The sequence below is a fragment of the Leptosomus discolor genome, chromosome 9, assembly GCF_034619465.1.
Source record: "Leptosomus discolor isolate bLepDis1 chromosome 9, bLepDis1.hap2, whole genome shotgun sequence".
In the NCBI taxonomy this organism is placed as follows: Eukaryota; Metazoa; Chordata; class Aves; order Leptosomiformes; family Leptosomidae; genus Leptosomus; species Leptosomus discolor.
In genome coordinates, this window is record NC_141399.1 from 40,741,720 (window position 1) to 40,762,154 (window position 20,435).

The window sequence follows — 20,435 nt, forward strand, 5'->3', positions numbered from 1 at the left end:
AAGTCTGAATCTTAAAAAAGGATATTAAGGTGTATCGTGAAAAGGGCGTCTGAATTTTGTATGACAGGATCTAATAAAGCCCAAAAGGAACTATGTGTGTGCACAAACAACCCTTATAAAAAGCACCTTTAGGTCTTCCTAGGAAAGCTGGCTGCTTTGAGTCTCCACCTCTTTGCCTTGGACAGTCCTCACCTCACACAACTTCTTCAGCCTGTCTTAAGGCTTGACCAACAGACCATCCAGTCTGAAATGGTGTTGCCTATAGTAGACTTGGACAAGATTTGTTCCAGAATGAGTTAAAGGCTAAATGTTCTTCACTGGTAGAAACATTTTTGTGTGGTGATTTTTTTTTAATAGCTTCATCATTTCCATATACAATTCAGAAGAGTTACAAGGGGAAAAAAAGTGCCTCCCATCCCCACCAACTAACCAGAAGGAGCTGAGACTAGAGAGAGAGGCTTGTTCCTGTGATTGCAAGGCTGGGAGGCCAAAACAAGCTGTTAGTTGAGGCCAGGTAACATCTGCTCCTTGCCGTGGAGGTCCATGGGTGTAGTGACTGGTGATGCCACTAAGGTTTAGCCAACAACCCGTGCTGGTGAAGCACAAGGAGGAGCAGGAGCCAGCTCCTGGGCTTGGCTGTGTTGGTTCGGCAGGGCTCACCAGGGCAGTCAGACATGATTTTTGTCACTAAATTCAGCTGTGTGTTCAGATCTGGCTGTATGCTCTGCCTGACAGCTGCTAGGAATTGGTTGCTTGCACATAGCTCCTTTCCAGGCCAGAAACACAGTTTGACCGGCACCAACAGCAAAAGAGCATTATTAAGTCTATTAAGCCTGAGTTCACAGATTTTATTTTAGAATAGTAACAGATGGCAAATGGTGGCAGTACAGCTGCCAGGACCGGGAGAGGATGGATGCTGGTTTGTCATTTCAATGAATGCTGGAAATAATTCACATTTATGTTTATACAGGGCCTTTCCTGTTGCAGAGCACTTTACAAAACAGTTGATAAATAATGGGCTTGGAGTTAACGTGGGCTGGTAGAGCTCGTCTCTGTGCTTGTGTGGCCACCGTAAGGGTAAACATAAGAGCATCAGCCTGCACTCCCTACACAGCCTGTATGGGAATTAGGCAGCTGCTTAAAATCACATAGTACCACTCAGCAGGGATTTTGGGCAGCAAAGGAGGGTAAACATCTGGAATTCAGAGGGTGGCACTGGTAGCCAGGGTGTCAAGTGGGAGTTTGGGTACCTGGAGTCGCTCTCCCATGGCTGCAAGAGGTTTTGTTTAGACTCTTCCCGAAGACCTGCCACCTCCCACAAGAAGTTGCCACAGGGAATAGGTAGCCATCAGCCATGCTGTCCTTGCAGAGTCAGGCATTGCAGCCAGTGTGCCGCGGGCTCGGCTGGCACTGATGGAGGTGCTGAGGCTTCCTCTTGCTTGGTGCAAATTGGAGGGTGGCCGCAAGGGCCTCCTGCCTCCGACACTTGCTCTCCATCAGCCTTGCTGGGATGTGCTGTGAAGGCAGGTGGTGGTCCCGAGCCCATCTTTACCCCAAGCATTTGGAAGTGACACTGGGAGCAACCAAGTTTTTAAGTTGATTGGCTTGCTATCTCATAGCCTTACCGCAGGCTATGAGTTTGATGGATATAACCGTTAAACAACAGGAGTCTGGGGCACATAACCAGGTGTACTTCTTAGCAACTTTTTTTGTCTATTTTAAAAGCTAGATCAAGACCACCACTTATTCATCCTCCATTACTAGCAAATCCCGTTGCATAATTTCATCCAGGAAAAACGTCACACTAACAAGAGCTAAGTTTAGAAATCCAAAACAACTGCAGCATTGTGATTTTCCCTCATGCAAAGTGTCTGAACTTCCAGGAAAACTCAAGAAGTCATTAAAAGGCACAGAAATGAACAGAAAATGGTATTTTTAAAAATTTTTGGAGGTAGGGAAAATGTCAACTTTACATAGTTTCCCCTTTCTGTAGAATATCTTCAGATCATCTTTTTGGGAAGGTGTGCCTAAGCTGAGCAGGACATGTGGAGTAATGTGGAGTAACAGGGGGAAGCTTTCCAAACAGTGTTTCTCTGGGATTTCTTTTTGTTTTTAAAATATCTGAAACTCTGAAAATAGGAAAGTTGCTCTGCACTGCTACCAAAAGACGGCTGACCCCTTTTTAAAGGTCCAGAAGAAGACGTAATTGAAATAATTTTTATTCAGTCAAGAGTCCAGCTCCCATCTGCGTCACATCAGGGGAAAAATCACCTCATTTGTATTGTTTCCAATGTAATGGTAAGTGATATAAAGAAAGATATGAAATCATGCATGCAAGGCTGGTCTCTGATTTCCAGCCCATTTCCACAGACTTCTGAGCTCAGATACGACTTTGTATCTGGCTGGCCTTAGCCAAATGAAAGTTATGAATCTCTGTGGTGTAAACACTGGAAATGATTGCCGTTTGCTGCATTCAATTAGAGCAGCTGAAGGCACAGCTCAAATATGGTTTTGACAGCAATACAATTAAAGGGTCATGCCCTAAAAGAACATCTAAAATCCAGGAATCCAGTCCTCCACCTGTCAGTGTGGGCAATTCCTTTCTTTAACCATCAGCCAAAACAATGTATGGTGTATAACAAAACAAATGTAATTGAAGTGCTGGGGAGCTGGTCCTTTCTACTTCAGTAAATACTGTGAGGTTTTGCTTCTCTTCCTGGAAGCAAGTCTTTCTCACAGGTCCAGAGGGAAAGGCAGCTTTCACGCAACCATGGTGATGTACTGATGAGATGGCTAACGAAGCTTGCAGTCGTGATGCCAAAGTGATGCTGAAACATCTGGTCACGGAAGGGCGCGGGAGGAGGTTGAGAGTTCACTTTGCAGACTGCTTTCTGCTCTGCCTTGGCCTTGCTCCTGCACGGACGCAGGGCTGGCATGAGGCAGGGAGCAGCACTAAGCACCCACAGTTTTCCCATAGGGAGCAATGCCAGTAAACCAGGTAATGGTCGGTAGCCCAGAAAGTACTGCTCTTCTCTGGCTTCATGATTGTGCTGAGAGATCTCAAAGGACTTTTGCCACGAAAAAGTTAAATTATTCTTGAGTTTTATGCTTTTGTCTGGAACCTTCATGGTGTCCTTAAATTGGATATTTCCATGTTCTCTAACCTTACATCTTAAGGATGCTATGGGCTGGCAATATCTTCTGTCCTGTCTGTTCATTACCCTCTGTATCATTTTACGCAGAACAGTAAGAATTTGAGACCAGCTGGCAGACCAACTGCGTTGTCTGTTTAACTGCAGGAAAGGATGCTTTATTCCCCTCTGAATCCTGGTGGAGTAATGATAACAGATAGTTAATTGAATGCTTTTTCCTTTCTTTTGTTTATTCCTCTTTCTGAACAGGCTCCCTAAACACACAAATAAAATCCTCAATTAAAATTTGTGGGTTAATGAATTGAACAAGAGATTTTTTTTTTTTTTTTTCCCATTGCCAGGATCTCAGGGAGAGTTTTTCTGATTTTCACTTGTGCTCCCCTGTCAAACATTTTCAGTTGTTAAAACGGGCAAGTACATGCTGGGCTGTTGTACGGGCATGTCAGACGCATCAGCACTTATCAGAATGCTGAAAAGAGACAACAATTAGCAGTCTGTGATTTCTCATGTGCCGTTTTGTTGCTGCATATGTGGTGTTCACATTGCCCTGGAAGCCAAGAGCTTGCATGGAGCAGTGACATGGGTCGTAGTCCTCTGTAGAAGGGTGCTTCTTAATGCTCTTTGATGTGGTAAACACTGTCTTCCCTGGAGTGATCCTTTAGAGTTTGTGATGTAAGAAGCACTTGTCAGAGTGAGGGCTGCAGGATCAGGGTCCCCCAACACCACAGTAGTGTTATCCATCTAAATTATAGCAGTATATGATCAATATGATTGCACATGCTTAGTGGTGTCTTTATATCATAAAAAGAACAAAAAACTGTTTTCTATGAACTGCCACTTAGTTTGCAGAACCAAGCGCTCGCTTCATGTCTGCAAACTGGGGGTTAGTGAAATACGAGCAAATGCACAGTGAGTGGCAGGTAAAAACAAACACGAAAAGGAGGCTATCAAAGCTAATAAAGAGTCTTGTTGCATGCTGGATAAAGCTTTTATGACTTTATCTTTTTGCTTGGGGCAAGCAGTACATTTTGTTTCTGTTTTGCAGTAAGCGTAAGCTTTGGAAGGTTAAATAGAGAATATTGGGTTATGGTAAATGGTCATCAGAGGCTTGATTTACAGTCATGGCCTGTTAAATTGTTTACTGAACCTTATTATGTATCTCTCTGAGGTTGATGTGAGTCTTAATTCCAGTTTATTCCCTTGTAGACATGAGTCTGTTGAGTTTTTCTTAAAACCTGAAAGGACAAACATAAAGTTTAAGACGCTTTTTATTACAAGCCACAAATAGTAAGGTGTCACCGCAAACACATCAGTCACCCCAATAAACTTTTAGCATTATGTCATATGTCTCTTGGCATGTTTTTCTCAACATAGGTTTTTGTACCTGCTGTTCTACAACTGTCAGTTATTCTGGCGGCAGCTGGACAGATGCCAGGATCTGATCTCACTGCTGGGAAGGGGTTGGGACAGTGGAGGGACTGGTCATGCAGTGAGCCCCCATGGCACTCATGTCCATCATGCTCATGGGTCTGCTTCTCACTTGCCAGCCTTGGGTCTGTTGTATGTGGTTTTGTTTGCCTCAAAATGCTGTGCTGGGCACCAGCTATTTGGGAGCAACTCGGATGTCTGCAAGACAGCTGGCAGGAAGGGGCAACCTGGAGAGCAAAGCCCTCTTTTGTCCTCAACCAGAGCTGAACTCTGCCAGGTGAGCAGAAGTTGATCTGCAAAACTGCCTCTGCTTTGGTGCAACTCCTGTCGTTCAGGACATTTCAATTTAAACATTGGGTTTACAGATAACAGTGTTAACTTCAGGCTGCATTGAGTGTCTGTATCTTGTTAACCTGAAGCAAAGAGTTCTGTAGTATTTCAGCAAGGAATGTAAGAGAGCTTTATATGGATAACAGAGAACAAGAGTTTTGGGTGCTTGCTTGGGCATTTTGAGATGTAGAAAAAAAGCCAATTATCACAAAAATATTTTACCTCCTTCTCCCTCCCCCTCTGCCTCATCTTTTAACCCTGCTTCAAGCTTCAGAATACCTAAAACATAGCCCAAGTGTACTAAAGGACAGCCCACAGCTGCTGTGTGGGAACAGCAGGGAGAGGCTAGATCTCTGCAACTGGAGCTTGTGCATCGGGGGATTTCCACCAGCCTCTTGAGGCAGGCAGGGCCGATGACCTTTGTATTTATACAGTGATGCTCAGTTAACCTCTGTAGAAGAATGATGTCCTTCTGTATGAAAGTCAGGTGCTGTTCGGGCAGCCTGCCATTGAAGACCGTTACGTATGTGGTTTATTGATTTACAGAATTCATTGAGGTATTTCCATGTCTCCTAGCACCAGGACTTGACAATAAGTCCTCAGATAACCTGTGTTGTTGGATAATCCAGGCAAAATGACAGTCAGGGCCAGGGAGCTGCTGGAATTCAGGAGCAAGCTGTTGGAGTGAGCAGAAACAGGATTATAGGAGTATGGGAGGGAGGAGGGGAGCTCAAAGGCAGGAGTACTAGGGCAGAAGATGTTCTGGGATAAATTCCCTTTTGTATTACTTCTACATGGCTATAATCTGCTCTGCTGCCAGGCCTCAGGTTGTTTTATAGCTTTTTTTTTTTTCCAAACAATTTGTGGATTACACTGTGAACAGTGTATCATGCCTCTATAATCTATAGCTTTGTGTTGGACCTCTGTAATGTAAAAAGACATAAAGTTTCTCTGAAACGGTGGCCAAGTTTGTATTACCAGTATGCTTGTGACAGACTTGCCTTTCTCCATCATTCATGCCTTTTCATGTCTGACTCCATAACTGGGGGATAGAGCACAGTGGCATATGAACAAGTAGAAGTTAAAAACAGGATGGAAAATGTGAAAGCTAATAAGTAAACATAGTCACATGCCAACAAAGAGAAAAAGATAGATCTGCAAATGTCACAGAAGCAGATAATTTTAAATTTGAGATAAAGTCATGCTGGTATTATTTATGTGCAGGACTCCTTTGTTTTATAGTGGAAAAATGTAAAAAAATACGGTAGTGAAAATCATTGGCAGAAGACTGCTCTTTACCTTCCCTAAAAGCCACACATTAGATGGCTTCCCATTTGCAGTGTTTTTGGGAGTGAGGGTCTGATCTCATCCTATAGGGGACAAGGACACAAGTCTTTGGCTGCAGGGCCCAGCAGACGGTGGTCTCATAGCAAAGCAGGGACTGCGAGGCTGAAGCAATGTTTAACTCAAGTTACTCTTATTTTAATAATTAGCCAGCAGCCAGTTCCCATACTTTGAAAGGCTTTGGAGGCATGTAATATTCACCTTCTTTTCTGTACTCTGTTGTTAAAAATGCACTGATTTTCAGGACTGACTGGCAAGTAGCTGTTATATGGGTCTGACCATGTTCACCTCACCAGATGAAAAACATGAAGTTGATCACATTGCCAAATAAAATGAAAGATGGGTTTGTTTCTGTGAAATAGTAATGAGTGAACCTTTCTGACCTTGTTTGAGAGACCCGACACCCTGCCAGGGCAATAGGCCTTCTAGCTGCTAGGAGAGCCAAGACTGCAAGGTGAAAGCACAGAGCAGAGGATGGCGGGTCTGCTCTCCAAGTAGAGGAGATTATTCTTATCTTGATAAAACCGTCTAATTTTCTCCCTGCTGAAGCAACATGTAATGAAGTGGTTTCAAAATAATACATAAAATACTATGCTCTTGGATTGAATCCAAACTACCAAGTCCACCTGTGAATATTATTTTTATAGATTTTTTTCCCCCTATATTTTTACTTCCTCCCAATTATTCAAGTTAGTGAATTAAAACTGACAGAGAATGCTCATTTCCTCCAGCAGCTGGAAGTGATGTGAGGCTAATAATTTTCCCTATGATTTTACTAAGCTTTGAATTAAATCCACTGATGTGCTGTCTTAAGTAGGGAATATCCAGCTGTGTTCTGCTTTGCCTGATTCAGAACTGGGTGTTGAACGTGGCTGTCTTTCATTCTCACCAAACGCAGAGGCTTGCTCTCCAACCGCCTGTGTATATATATGCATGTGTATCCAAGGGGGACAGGTCCAATGAAGAGGGAGGGTTGTGGTCCCATCAGTGGAGTCTGTCTCCAGCATCATCTGGAAGTCTCCTAAATTGGGTTGCTGTTACCTCCCTGTCTCTGTTTTGCTGTCTTGAAAATTTTTTTCAGAAAACCTTTCCAAAAGGAAGTTCTGGTGCTGGGGACATATTTTGCTTTTTGTTGAAGTGCATATTTTTGATGCAATGATTAAAAGTTTTGCTGCAGAAGAGCATTGCCTATCTAGAGTGCCTGCATAAGTACTGAGCCTGACCACAGGGGGTTCTGCCCTGGACACTGAGCATAAACAGAGTTAATTCTATGGGGACCAGATTTAGTGACTGCATTTTAAAAAACTCTAAGATATTAAATCAGCAAAAAAGCAGCGCTCAGACGCAGCAGCTACAGAAGTTGTGTGCTGTGGTAAACCTGTGTATGTGAAATCTCTCTCTAAAAATATTTCAGCACTTCACATGACCTCTACTAATACTTAGTTTTAAATGACGCCTTGTATCAGCTCTCTCAGCTCCGCACTGCCGTGGGCTATTCTCAAGTCTGGACTGTTTTCCAGTCAGCATGAAGTAGACTCTGCTGCCTGATATGAACTGTTGACTTGCCTTGATAGTTTTTGTTGGCAACAAACATAGCAATGAGCCAACTGCAATGACAATGTGGCCGTGATTTCTGCCAGCCCTTGGGTGTGTTTTCCAACTACAGAAGCCAGTGACCTAGCTGAACTGAGATCTCAGAGAGTCCTTCCATGGACACTACAGAAAAAGCCCTCTTTTTAGTGTTTTTTCCATCTAATCTGGTAGACAAAAGGTTTGAAGAGAAGGTGCAGGTGTGATCAGTCGGCTGGGACGTTGCCTACAACACATGGGGGCATAAGTGTTAACACCTTAAATGCGTTAAACATAGCCCTACTGGTACTCTAGTAACTGCCGCTGCAGATATACCTGAAGGCAGTAGAGTTAGGAAAAACAACCAGCTTTTCTAGTGTGCTGTCCTCTAACTGCAATGTTGAGCTCCTCCTGAATTGCCTGAAACAGCAATTTGTCTAGTTATCAAAGATCTGAATATTGACAGATGTCCCTTTCAACATTATAGCTGGTCCCATAGTTGCACCAGTTCACAAAAGACCTCAAGGACCCTTTCTTAATTCACCTCTCTGCTCTGACTGGAAAACTGAACAGGAAGGCTTTTTGCCTACTTAAAAATATGCTAGACTCTTGAAATGAGCAGTAACTGCTGTTAGGAAGCCACTAGTTGCCCGGGTTGTTGGAGGCTGCTCCACACAGTGGAGCTGACAGGTGTTGGCCCATGCAATGTGCCATTTTCAACACAGCGAGGCTTAAATTATTTCATATTTGCACAGACTCTCAACCCTGGTTTAGAGCCTGAATGAACAACTTGCAGAGATGGCTGGTGGCAGCTCACAAATCATATTCCCTGCCCGGGCCCAGACAGTGTAGGAGTGACTGACCTCATTGCATCAGGCAACTTTAATATTGAAGGAACAGGAAAACATACCAAATAAGTATGTGAAGGCTGGCTGCACCATGGCTCCTGGAAGAACACACACTTGTTAGCATGAATACTGCAGAAATTCTGGTGAAAATTTACCTGTTCACATGCAAAAAACCAAAAAAGACCTTTCCTGTGCAACTACTGTCGGTGCAATGAATAAACCACTGAAAACTTAACCTGCCTTCCTCAGTTCTTTGGCCCATGCTAGACAGAGCTTATGTAAAGTGTCACTATGTGATGTTATAGAAAGTATTGTGTCCTACATAGTATTTAAAGGAATGAAGTTCTCTGCAGGACAGCAAATGCTAGGTGGCTGCCTGGTGACTACAGTCATGATGGCTGATTAACAAGGAGAGCAAAATCCTCTCCTACACAGCTTAGAGGAATGCAGGAACCTGTCCAACAGCTATAGCTGAGTTAAGGGTAGTGCTTCCAGTTTAGAATTTTCTTAAGAACAACTATACAGGTTAATCTTGCCTGGGTAGTCTCCATTACTGTCACTAGTGGAGCAAAGCCTTATTTTCTAGGGTTTCAGACTCCGAATGTAGAGTGGAGCCCGTTAGAAGAGTTAGGCCTAAAGAGGAATTCTGAGTTGCAAGTTGTCTATCTGGACCTACACTCACCTCTCATGGTCTCTTCTTCTTTTTTGTAGGCAACATCTTTGTCGTCAGTTTGTCTGTCGCAGACCTTGTAGTTGCGGTTTATCCATACCCTCTGATCTTGAGTGCCATTTTCCATAATGGATGGACCATGGGAAATGTTCACTGCCAGATAAGTGGGTTCCTGATGGGCTTAAGTGTCATTGGGTCCATTTTCAACATCACAGCGATCGCCATCAACCGCTACTGTTACATCTGCCACAGCCTTCGGTACGATAAACTCTTCAACCTGAAGAACACCTGCTGCTATCTCTGCCTGACCTGGACACTCACAGTGGTGGCAATTGTGCCAAACTTCTTTGTTGGCTCCTTGCAGTATGACCCCCGGATTTACTCCTGCACCTTTGCTCAGACAGTGAGTACATCGTACACCATCACAGTGGTGGTGGTTCACTTCATCGTCCCACTGTCTATCGTGACGTTTTGCTACCTACGCATCTGGATTTTGGTGATTCAAGTCAAACACCGGGTGAGACAAGACTGCAAGCAGAAGCTCAGAGCAGCTGACATCCGGAATTTCTTGACTATGTTTGTGGTTTTTGTCCTTTTCGCTGTGTGCTGGGGACCGTTAAACTTCATTGGCCTTGCTGTTTCAATTAATCCTTCAAAAGTGCAGCCGCACATTCCAGAATGGCTTTTTGTCCTGAGCTATTTTATGGCCTATTTTAACAGCTGCCTCAATGCTGTGATCTATGGGCTTCTTAACCAGAATTTCCGGAAGGAGTACAAAAGGATACTGCTGACACTCCGGACTCCCAGGTTGCTGTTCATCGATGTGTCCAAAGGTGGGACAGAAGGGATGAAAAGCAAGCCATCTCCAGGCATAACAAACAACAACAACCAAGCTGAAATACACTTATGAGTCAGAACAGTTCTATTTATTCTGGATTACAGTTGCATATATAATACATAAGAGCCTTTCTGTGTATGCATTTCGCAGCTGGTGTTGCTGGGCCCCTCATGCAAGGAAGGAGTCTGCTTCTCATGCAAGGAAGGAGTCTGCTACCTTTCATGCTTAGCTTATCACTGCGACATCAAGGCTTTGAGTAAGGATTTTTGGAATGGAAATGACTTATATTTATTTTTTTTTTCATATGCCATCTTTCACCATGTGCCTGATTAATAGGTTTGGTTGCTTTTGCCACAAGCATGCCAATACCCTCAAAAAGGGAAGAAGCATTCAGAGTGCATGGAGAAATGCAGTTATGCTTGAAATGCTACCTTCAAGAGCCAGCAAAATTGCCATGTATTACAAACCAACATTTCTCACCTCCCTCTGAATTCTATTTTATTATCATTAACATAACACAAACAATAGCAAACAAAGTGTAAACTGCATGACTTTCTACCTTTTCAGTTAGGTAACAGTATTAGCCAGCAGGCATACATATGGGCATGATGCCTTCCATTGCCTGTGGGCTCATTTTCCTTTTTCTTTTCTCTTAAGGTTTAGAAGCTAGCCTGGACTAGATGTGAGGCAGGCAAAAGCAAGACCTAGTGAGTGTCTGATGCACTTATTTTAATTGAATATCTACAGATATTAAGCACCCCTGCACTCTCCTTCCCAGGCCATGAGTAAGACTATAACATATGACATAATCTAATTGCAGGAAGATACTTGGAGCCTGATTCTAATTTAGGCAGTATCCTGTCATGGCCAGCATTCATTCCAAATGTCTTTCAGAAGTCCCCGCTACATGAACATCATAAAATGATGAACATAGCAGAGTCCCATCTGTTTAATGCAGATGCTGGCTTTTAAGTTCCAGTAATATTTACGCTTGCAGAAAAAGGGAGAAGGGGAAGGAAGTGCTTATTCCAATCATCTCTCCTTTTGCCCACCACACAATGTGAAGTTTGGTGTGGGGGGGAAGTAGAGATTTTTTTTTTCCATTTTATTCATGTACAAAGCTGTAATTAATCCACGGAGCTGGGAGAGGAAAGCTACTTAAGAATATTCATGCATCAGTTCTCAGTTAAAGCCTGAATTCTGTTATCTGTGTCATTGGAAACAATGTGCTGAAGTGCTGGCAAGGCCAGTATCACGTTAGAAAGAAGCACATGGGCAAAGATAAGCCTGTTTCTTTCACCGGGTGTGTGTGGGGTGACAGCAGCTGTCTGTAAATACGACTTCTTTTTTTCCCTAGCGTCATTGTGAATTCATCTCCTTATGGTTTTAAATGTGTGGATCTTGCTTTGAAACAGTCCCATAAAATCAACAGGTAAACTTCCCTGGTGCAACTCTACCTTCAAGCTAGCAAATGCTGGTGCACTGAGAGGCACAGCGGGAACTGTGTGATGGAGAGGAGCAGGTCTGAGCGCTGTGGGTCTAATGAGGACAGCAGTCAGCCCTGCTTCTGATCAAAGCGTGCAGTCTTCTCCCTTTGATCATAGTCAAAGCAGGACTAGTTCCCGGGGCTGAACCCTGAAACACTGAGAACCAGACTTTGCAATAGCATGTAGGTTCCTAGGGATGGAGGTACGCAGGATTTACAAAAAGCCTGAGCAGGTCAAGTGCCTAACCCTTAGTGAAGTTAACAAAGCATTTGTCCATTGCTTGCTGAAAGCAACTTGTTGCTGAATGTTCCTTCTGCTGATTTTTGGGAGGAGTTGAGAGAAATTAAGCCACTTTATGAAGTGGGCCAAGAGACATGGTGCATTGCTTCAGTGAGGACCGCAGTGTGCGTGCTGCCATGTGGTAAAGGTTGCTGCGATGTAAGCGGGGTCTCTGCATTTACAGGGCACCCTGGCACTTCATGAAGTTTCAAACTTGAACATCTCAGCCACTTCAGATGATTATCGTTTTAGACTGCACTGCAGCCAGCCTCCCATAATAGGAATCAAACTGAGTTCTGTTTTGGCCTCTTAATCTGCGTGAGCATGGCCAAATAAAGGTATCTTGACCCTCAGAAATAATGTGGTCCGTTTGCCTTCCAGCAAAACCGGTCTGGATGTATTTACACCATTCCATGCAAACAAAATAATTTTGAGTCAAACTTGGATAGGAAAAGCATCGAGGAATCCATAACTGCAGGGAGTGTTTGTCCTGTCGTGCCAAGGAGACATCCCGTGTTCTGTGACTAGTCTTCAAAGTCATCTGCAATTAGCCACAACAGTGTTAGTTAGAATCACATTAGCAAATAATTTTAAGCATCTAGCACCAAGCCAAATATACTCTTTAAGACAATCATGAAGAATCTTGTACAGGTTTGCCAAATATCTCAAATACCCCACAAATGGGGTTTCATCTTACGGATCCTTGTCTTTTTAGCTGAATGTTCAGTGAAGACAATGTGGTATTTTTTTTCTTTAAGCTTGTATTTGCACTAATTCTTATTCAGGCTCCAAAGTAACAGCCAACGAGCATTTGAACCAAACCAAGTAAGCCAAAGAGGTCCCGAACAGGCAAGCAGTGGGAGTCTCTGCTAGCACCTGGTAGGAAAGTGAGCTGCAGGAGAATGATAGGGCATCTTGCCAGGACTCGCAGAGAGTCACTGCTGAACCAAACTATGCAAAATGACAGGCGGATCTGCTTGTCTTCTGCTGTAGGGTCTGGGCCCGACTCCTGCCCAGGTCTTTGCAAGGGACAGGCTAAGCACCTGCTGCGCTGGGGTGGTCTTGAGCAGCTCCCTGACCGTGCAGACCCTGCCACCACCCCGCAGGGTGCATCTAACAGCACAGAGAGCTTGCCCTAGCATGACCCGTTCAGAAGTACTTTGGGTGTTCCAGTATAAGTGAGGGCTGCCTAAGAGTGAGCCCAGAGCTGGGCTGATTCAGCCACCATGGTTGGAGTCCTGAGCTCAGTCCTGCTGGATCTGAGGTTTTCAATCTGAAACATGGACAGCAGGGAACATGGCTTCAAACAGAAAACACTGTGCCATTTGCTAGCACTTTGATACAGAGACAGTGCTTAGGATAGGGTAGATTTTTATACTGGCTTATTTTAAAACTACCCAAGCAGCTCCTTATTTATATGTTAAGAAATGGTTAACAGGGTAGAGAGGGTTTATTTTGTTAACATTTGTTTACAGAAGAAGGGAAATGTCTTAATCTGGGAATCCTGAGCAGTGTCAGTTTTCCTGTGGGAATCTAGCTTTAATCCAAATTTGTGATTGCAAGGAGATCCCACAGCTTAAATCATGCTCTGCCAATTCCATCTGTTGCATACCTGGCCTTAAGTCTCAAAAATAACATTGAGACCTCCTATAAACTGGTTTTAAATCACTTGCTCTGGATTTGACTTGGTGGTGTTGAATACCTAGTCTAGCCCCAAACTCTAAAATTGTCACAGTGGACATAAACTTATGGAGAGGCAGTAATGCCACGAAAGAAGATGCATCTCTTGCCACAAAGAAATACTTTTGGATGTTGCTAATGAATGTTGTTTAATCTATTTAAGAAGAATGTACCAAATATATTTATATATAAATATATTGCATATGCTGTTTCCATTTTATAATTTGATTAAATTTATCGTTTTGATTTGACTCCTTCAGTATACTTCCCTACTGCTATTTTTGTTCATAAAGTAGATTCATTCTCTTTACCTGTTAAAACTGTAATAAATCTGCCATTGGACTGCTTATTGATTTTTTTTCCATTTGCAGTTATTTTTTAATAAATATTTGGAACAACGGCTTGGGTTTTGCTGACTTCCAGAAAGCAAATTGAATTGACAAATATAATTGAGCTCAGGCATACCTCAGCTGCTGAGCTCAGACCTGGAAGAGAATGACCCGGTGCATCTAGGACATCTCCTTGGATTCATGTGTTTTCCTTCTGCCTGCCTGTGAGCCAGCTGCCTGCGCACTATGGCCTTCCTCATCAGTGCAGAACCTTTCTCCAACCTGCCATTGGTCTCATCACTGTGTGTCCCTCCAAGGCCCTTTGCCTTTCTTGTGTCTATGTCTATCCATCGGGTGCTGTGGAAGCAAAGACTGTGCCACATCCATTTCCTTGCCCTACAAACTGTGTTGCAGCTGGGAAGGAAAGAGCAGACAAGATGTGAGTGGGAGGGTGTGTGAGCCGGGGTGGTTGCAAGTCAGGGCATGAGGTCGCATTTGGGTTGTAGGGGAGGGTTGGGGGCAGAGGGAGTCCCCCTGGGCTGGAGGCACAGTGAGGCTGCCACACACTTAGTTTCCATTGAGGAGCTTTGTGAGGATGAGGACTGCTGTATCCAAGATGGTTTTGTTTTCTTTTTTTTTTTCCCCACCTCTGTTTGGGAGCAGATTTTGCTGTATTCATGCAGTTCTTCAGATAATAGGTTCTGTTCATAGGTTGCAGCAATTATATTTCCATGCTGGCCTGACTGGAGCAGTTTTTTGAGGAGTCTCAGTGCCGCTTCTGAAGTGGGGGGTGACGGGAGTACGGAAGGTGGCCCAGTTGTAACTGGAACATGAGCTCTCTGTTTGATTTTATACACAGACAACGTGCCTTGTTCCTGTTTCTAACCAGATCCCATGTGTAATCATGGTGTTAAGGGAGTAAAGGCTGAGATTATCCCTTAAAACAAAAAATTGCTGAACAACCATGAAGCAGACGTGTTGAATGAACGAGCACTGTTCATTCAATGACATCGCAAATCAGTACTGCTACTTTTTCTGCTAATCTCTTCCAACAGACTGGTCTTCATCTGCTGCTCCCACAGTAAAGCCTGCAATGCTCAGTGATGTGACACGCTGAAATCAGTGTTTATGATAGTTGCAGATCCCAAAATGTCTGTCTGAGTAGAGCTGCTGGAAAACCCTTGTGCGGATTTGTACCTGCTATTTCCGCCATGTGGAACTGAATTAAATGAACTGTCAGATTTGAGGCGGTGTTATTTATTTACTTACTTGCCACCAAGCATAGTAGCTGGGAGATAAGATACAGCTATAAAAGACAAGAGGTGCAATAATTCAACACCAGGATAAAATCTCACTCATGGTGACTATTTAGAAGTCAATATCTGTCCTAATGTATTTACTTCCAAGCTTATAATTTATAGCATAAAGCCAGTTAGTAAAGAGCTGCTGCATATGTATTTAAAATTTTATTGGGAAAATGTAAATTACTGGGCCTAATGCGATATTTCTTACCTCAGCACAAGAAAGACGTGGATCTGTTGGAGCGAGTCCAGAGGAGGGCCATGAAGATGCTGAGGGGGCTGGAGCACCTCCCCTGTGAGGACAGGCTGAGAGCGCTGTGGGTGTTCAGCCTGGAGAAGAGATGGCTCTGGGGAGACCTCATTGCAGCCTTCCAGCACTTAAAGGGGGCCTATAAGAAAGATGGGGGCAATCTTTTTAGCAGGGCCTGTTGTGAGACAACAAAGAGTAATGGTTTTAAACTAAAAGAGAGCATATTTAGACCAGATATAAGGAAGACATTTTTTACAATGAGGGTGGTGAAACGCTGGCACAGGCTGCCCAGAGAGGTGGTAGAAGCCCCATCCCTGGAGTCATTCAAGGTCAGGTTGGACGGGGCTCTGAGCAACGTGATCTGGTGGAAGATGTCCCTGCTCACTGCAGGGAGGTTGGACTAGATGGACTTTAAAGAGTCCCTTCCAGCCTAAACTATTCTATGATGCCATGATTCTATGATAAAAGCCCTGAGACAAGAAGCGCAGAATGGGTTCTTGCGAGAACTCTGTGATGGGATATGCCAATTTTTTCATTGGTATTGAGAACCATAAAATTTGTACCACTAAGGAACTATGTTTGTGAATGGAAGCTCCATAATATTGTTAACTGAATTTTCATTTTGTAATGCTTGTTTATAATATCCATTATTCATATGCTACAAGTAATGCACTCTGCAGCAGAGAGAGAATTTACAGTACGGGGTCAGTTCCCAGAGCAAAGAAGGTGGGTCTGAACCATTAACTGGAATATATTTCTATGTTTTCTCCAAAGCATGGTCTCCTGATAAAGTTTTTAACTCAAATAATAGCTTCTAAGAGGCCAGGGAAACTTTAATGTATTTTAGATTAGTGGCAAAGGCTGTGTAGTCATGGCTTGTTTAGATTATCTTTTAAATAGACTGAGCCATCAAACCATTTTATATATCTGTCCAGTTGAAGCACATAATTTATTTTGTATGTAGAGTATCTTACAGGTAACACATTTAATAAATCGTGCTGTCTTTCCTTCTGCATTGTGCTCCTCCTGTGAGCAGAACTTCCGATTTTCCCTGGAAGTAGGATGCAAAATTGTTTTCTCAAGTGTAAGCAGGTTGCTTTGCCTCAAGGTAGGTTTCCGGTGGTTTTGATAAGTATGCAGGATAGAGGTATCAACATGGTATCAAAATACAACCATCTCCTGGGTGAAAAGTGATGGCCATCTTGCAATTTAAAAAAAAAAAAAGGAAAAAAGTGTAAAACAATTTGCAGGAAAGAAATTGAAAAAGTCATTTGCGGTTGCAATAAGACGGGACTATTTGGAGGGAATGTATTTACTCAAACTGGGACCTGGCCAGGACAATGAAGTTAATGAACCTGTTAATATAAAAAATGACCCAGGGAATTTATGGTGCTGGGGCACACAGCCATCACGGAGCCCGGTGTCTGGCTGAGGGAGCCTCTGTGGCAGGAGCGGAGAAAAAGGCAATACAGTAGGCAAACCAAAAGAAAACTAGAGAAAACTAGAGAGTACTTCTGAAAATATTAAATGCACAAATGTATTGGTAGTTAATATAAAAGTTCAGTAAGATTTTGCTTATTTTTTCTTTCTTTTAATGAAAAGGCAACATTTCCCTTTCTAATACTTTTGAAACATTACAAAACACTGTCAGTCAACTTGGACACTCAGGTTTTTTGTGGGTATTTGTCCTACAGCACCCTGCGATGTCGGCCTGGCACAGCTGGGGACAAGTAATTTCTTCCAAGCTTCTCCTGCAAGAGGAAATGGACTGAAAAAAGTGTTTCAGGAGGCTGGGGCAGGCGCAGCACTGCATCGGCGTGTGCTGGAGGCTGGGCCCACGCCGCGCTTGTACTGCTGGCCTAACTCTTCCAACAGGCGGGTGAGGTGGCTGCCATCACAGGACCCTTTAGTGCCTTGGTGGGATCACCTGAGGAGGCCATCCCTTGAGAGGACAGGGGCTCTACCAGTAATTCACAGTAATTGAATTTTGAAGAAAATATTTTCCCTCTTTCCCCTCAGCTGTGATTTAGTTGTAAATAGAACAAACTGGTTACCATCAAACACTCCCGAAGGACTGTTTTGGTTTGGTTCGGGGGCAGCTTTGGAGGGCCCTGGGCTGCAGGATGGGTGGTGGCCTGGGCACAGCTGGGCTGGGCAGGGACAGGATGGGGCTGATGGGCTGACGAGCTGCCCCTGGGCAGGGCAGTGTCCCACCCAACCCCATGGGCTTAAATTGCCCTGGGGAGAAGTTCTTTCTTCTCTGGCAGAATGGGGCTGGAAGAGGAGGGAGGTGCTGTGCTGTGGCCACCATGTCTGCCCCAGCTGCAGGAGGGGCCCCTGAGGCACTGCAGGGCTTCAGCACTCCGAGGCGGTGCGAAACTGGGCCCGTCTCCAGTTGGAACAGGGGTTGGTGAGACTAAACCCCGAGAGACACCTCACTGAGGTAGGAGGGGGCCGTCCTGCCCCAGGAGTGGGGGTTGCTGGGGGAGGTGAGGCTCATGCTCTTGGTACAATGCTGTTTTTGCTGGAAAGTCAAAACATATTTCAGAAAGTGTCTGTCTCCTGTGGAAAAACAGAGCTACTCTATTCTGGTAGCTTGTGGCTTTCCTTGCCCTGCTGGTGGAGATGCAGGAATTAAGGCTACAACAAGGGGCTTTTTTCCCCTAACAAACCTGTCCCTGTTGCTGTCCTGTGCTGTCAGGGTCCACCACGCAGCCTGCCTCCGCCCCATGGGTATCTGACCCTGCAGAGCTGCTGTGTTCTGGATTGTGCTAACGACACCAAGCCCCAATGCACCCAGCTCAGCCCAGGATGTGTGAGCAACAATAAACATTTAGGCAATGAACCAGGTTAAACCCGACTTGGTTCAGTCATAACCAAGCCATGCATGAAAGTGGTAGCAGGGCCAGAAGTAGCCCTTATCTGCAAACCCTGAGGGCAATTTCTTCCATGTGAGACTCTCTCCTGATATGTCCTAGACCAGAAATGAACTTCTTCCTTTCTTCTCTATTGCTACTTCTATGTCTTCCAAGCAACACTGAGGACTCGTCCGTAGGAGCTCTGGTCGGCAGGCCCTTGCCTGCAGGCCAAAGCTGAAACAGAGGAATAGATAGGTGAGGGAAAAAGAACTGCACCTTGGCTTGAAGCCCTTTGGATTCCGAAACAGATCTTATTCATCCTGCTCTCCTCACTGTATTTATATATACTATATATATATATGCACAGCCTGGGTTTTCCTAAAGGAGTCAATACCAGTCATAACTTACAAAGTATTGACAATACAAGAGTTCTGATTTTTCTCTTGGGTGCTACAGAGTAGATGGAAAATGCAGCAGGTGCTGGTAATGTTTTTCTGCCCTTGGGAAAACTTGTCACAGTTACCTGTTTATCTTGTTTATTTTGACATTTTACTGACTGAAACTGCTCTCTAACATAAAAGCACATGCAGGGTGGTTAGAGGTGAAGTCTTACAGATTCACTTATACTTGAACAACTGAAAATCAATAAGCTACAAGCAACAAAGAAATTTTTTTTTTTCATGCATGCAGAGGAAGGCTGGTATTTTTATTTTTTACTGTGGAAATATTAGGGAATGCAAGGGTTTGTTCTTTGTGTATTAGTGACTGGAGAGTGTAAAATATCTTTGTTTTAGCTGTCATGCATGTACTTTTCCTTTGCTTTTTCAATAGACAGTGGAAACCTCAGTTTATTTTTGGCATGTTCTTAGGACTGCACAGAAAAACAATTTGAGGGTTGGTAGTACAGACACTGAAGGGTTCCTGTGCTCAGCACATTTAAAAAGTAGAGTTTGTAGAAGATGAAAACCAGGGCAAGTCCTGCTGGCTGGTCTGCGTGGGTCCAGCTCTGCAGCAGGAATAGGCACTGCTCAGTGCCTTTGTGTGCCTGTCTCTGTAGAAAATCAAAAATGGGGATGCTTCTCCCCTGTTGATCCCATCTGTAGACTGGAGAGATTTGGGCAGGCTTTATTCCAAGAAGGAAATAAAGAGGGTGTTTGTAACTGTGGGGTTTCGGGCTGACAGACCATGTCGTTCCAAATGCCAGATCTTTCCCCCGCTCTGTTGTCCGATGCTGAAATTCTGGAATGCAAAGGACAGTTTTTACTGCTGCTCCTGCCCTAAATGGTGGTATCTTGCAAGTGCTTGTAGCTGGTTGCTTGACTTGGAGCATGTTCATGGGTATTGTTGTTTGAGGAATTACTGTTATGTACCAGCGACTTCTTTGAAGGGGCACTGAGCTGGGTTGGAACAGCATAGTCAGTGATAATAGCTGGGATGGTAATTGCATGATCTCTCCATCTTCATGCTTTGCAGAGTATAGTAATCAGGCTTTTGGGTAAGGAATGAACTGTACCTCTCAAACTGTGCTGTCATCTGGGGCTGCAGCATAGAGTGCTTATTATAGACTGGGATGGACATGGGATGGCCGTCTTGTAACAATTTCTATAGGTCTTTTCAGTTCTGAATGTCTGTCTTGATTTGGTCATAACTCAGACTTCACTGCACAGTCACATCTGAAATTCACCTTTGAGCCTTTGAAGTAAAATGAATCCCAAACAACCGAATTCAGTCTGAATTCAGATCTTTCAGCTGAGAGTTATGGCTCACTGTTTAACAGAAATTAATATTAGCCACTAAACATCTTAGCTGCTAATTAAATGGACTGTTTCTATGTTATGTGTGAATCCGTCCATATTTTCACTTTGCAGCCAGATAGAGTTTCATTAAGGCACTGTAGTAACTGTAAAGGGATAGCAGCAGCTAGTGTTTTGGGGTATTTTGGGTTTAGTGAATTATATCACTATCTTGTGCTGATGACTAAATACCTTAATGATATGTCTAGTAGAATTTATTTTTGTTTTGGCAGGGTCATTAGGATGGTAAATAGCTCAGCAGAGTAAATCACAGCTGAG

General features: G+C 43.8%; 1 protein-coding gene across 1 annotated transcript in view; it reads left to right on the forward strand.

Moving 5' to 3' along the window:
* LOC104354713 (melatonin receptor type 1C) overlaps positions 1-10,251 on the forward strand; it is a 45,516-nt gene extending 35,265 nt beyond the window's left edge. The window contains exon 2 of the mRNA XM_086469949.1: positions 9,383-10,251. Coding sequence (XP_086326075.1) covers positions 9,383-10,251 — 869 coding nt within the window. The remainder of the gene's footprint in view (positions 1-9,382) is intronic.
* Positions 10,252-20,435: the final 10,184 nt, after the last annotated feature.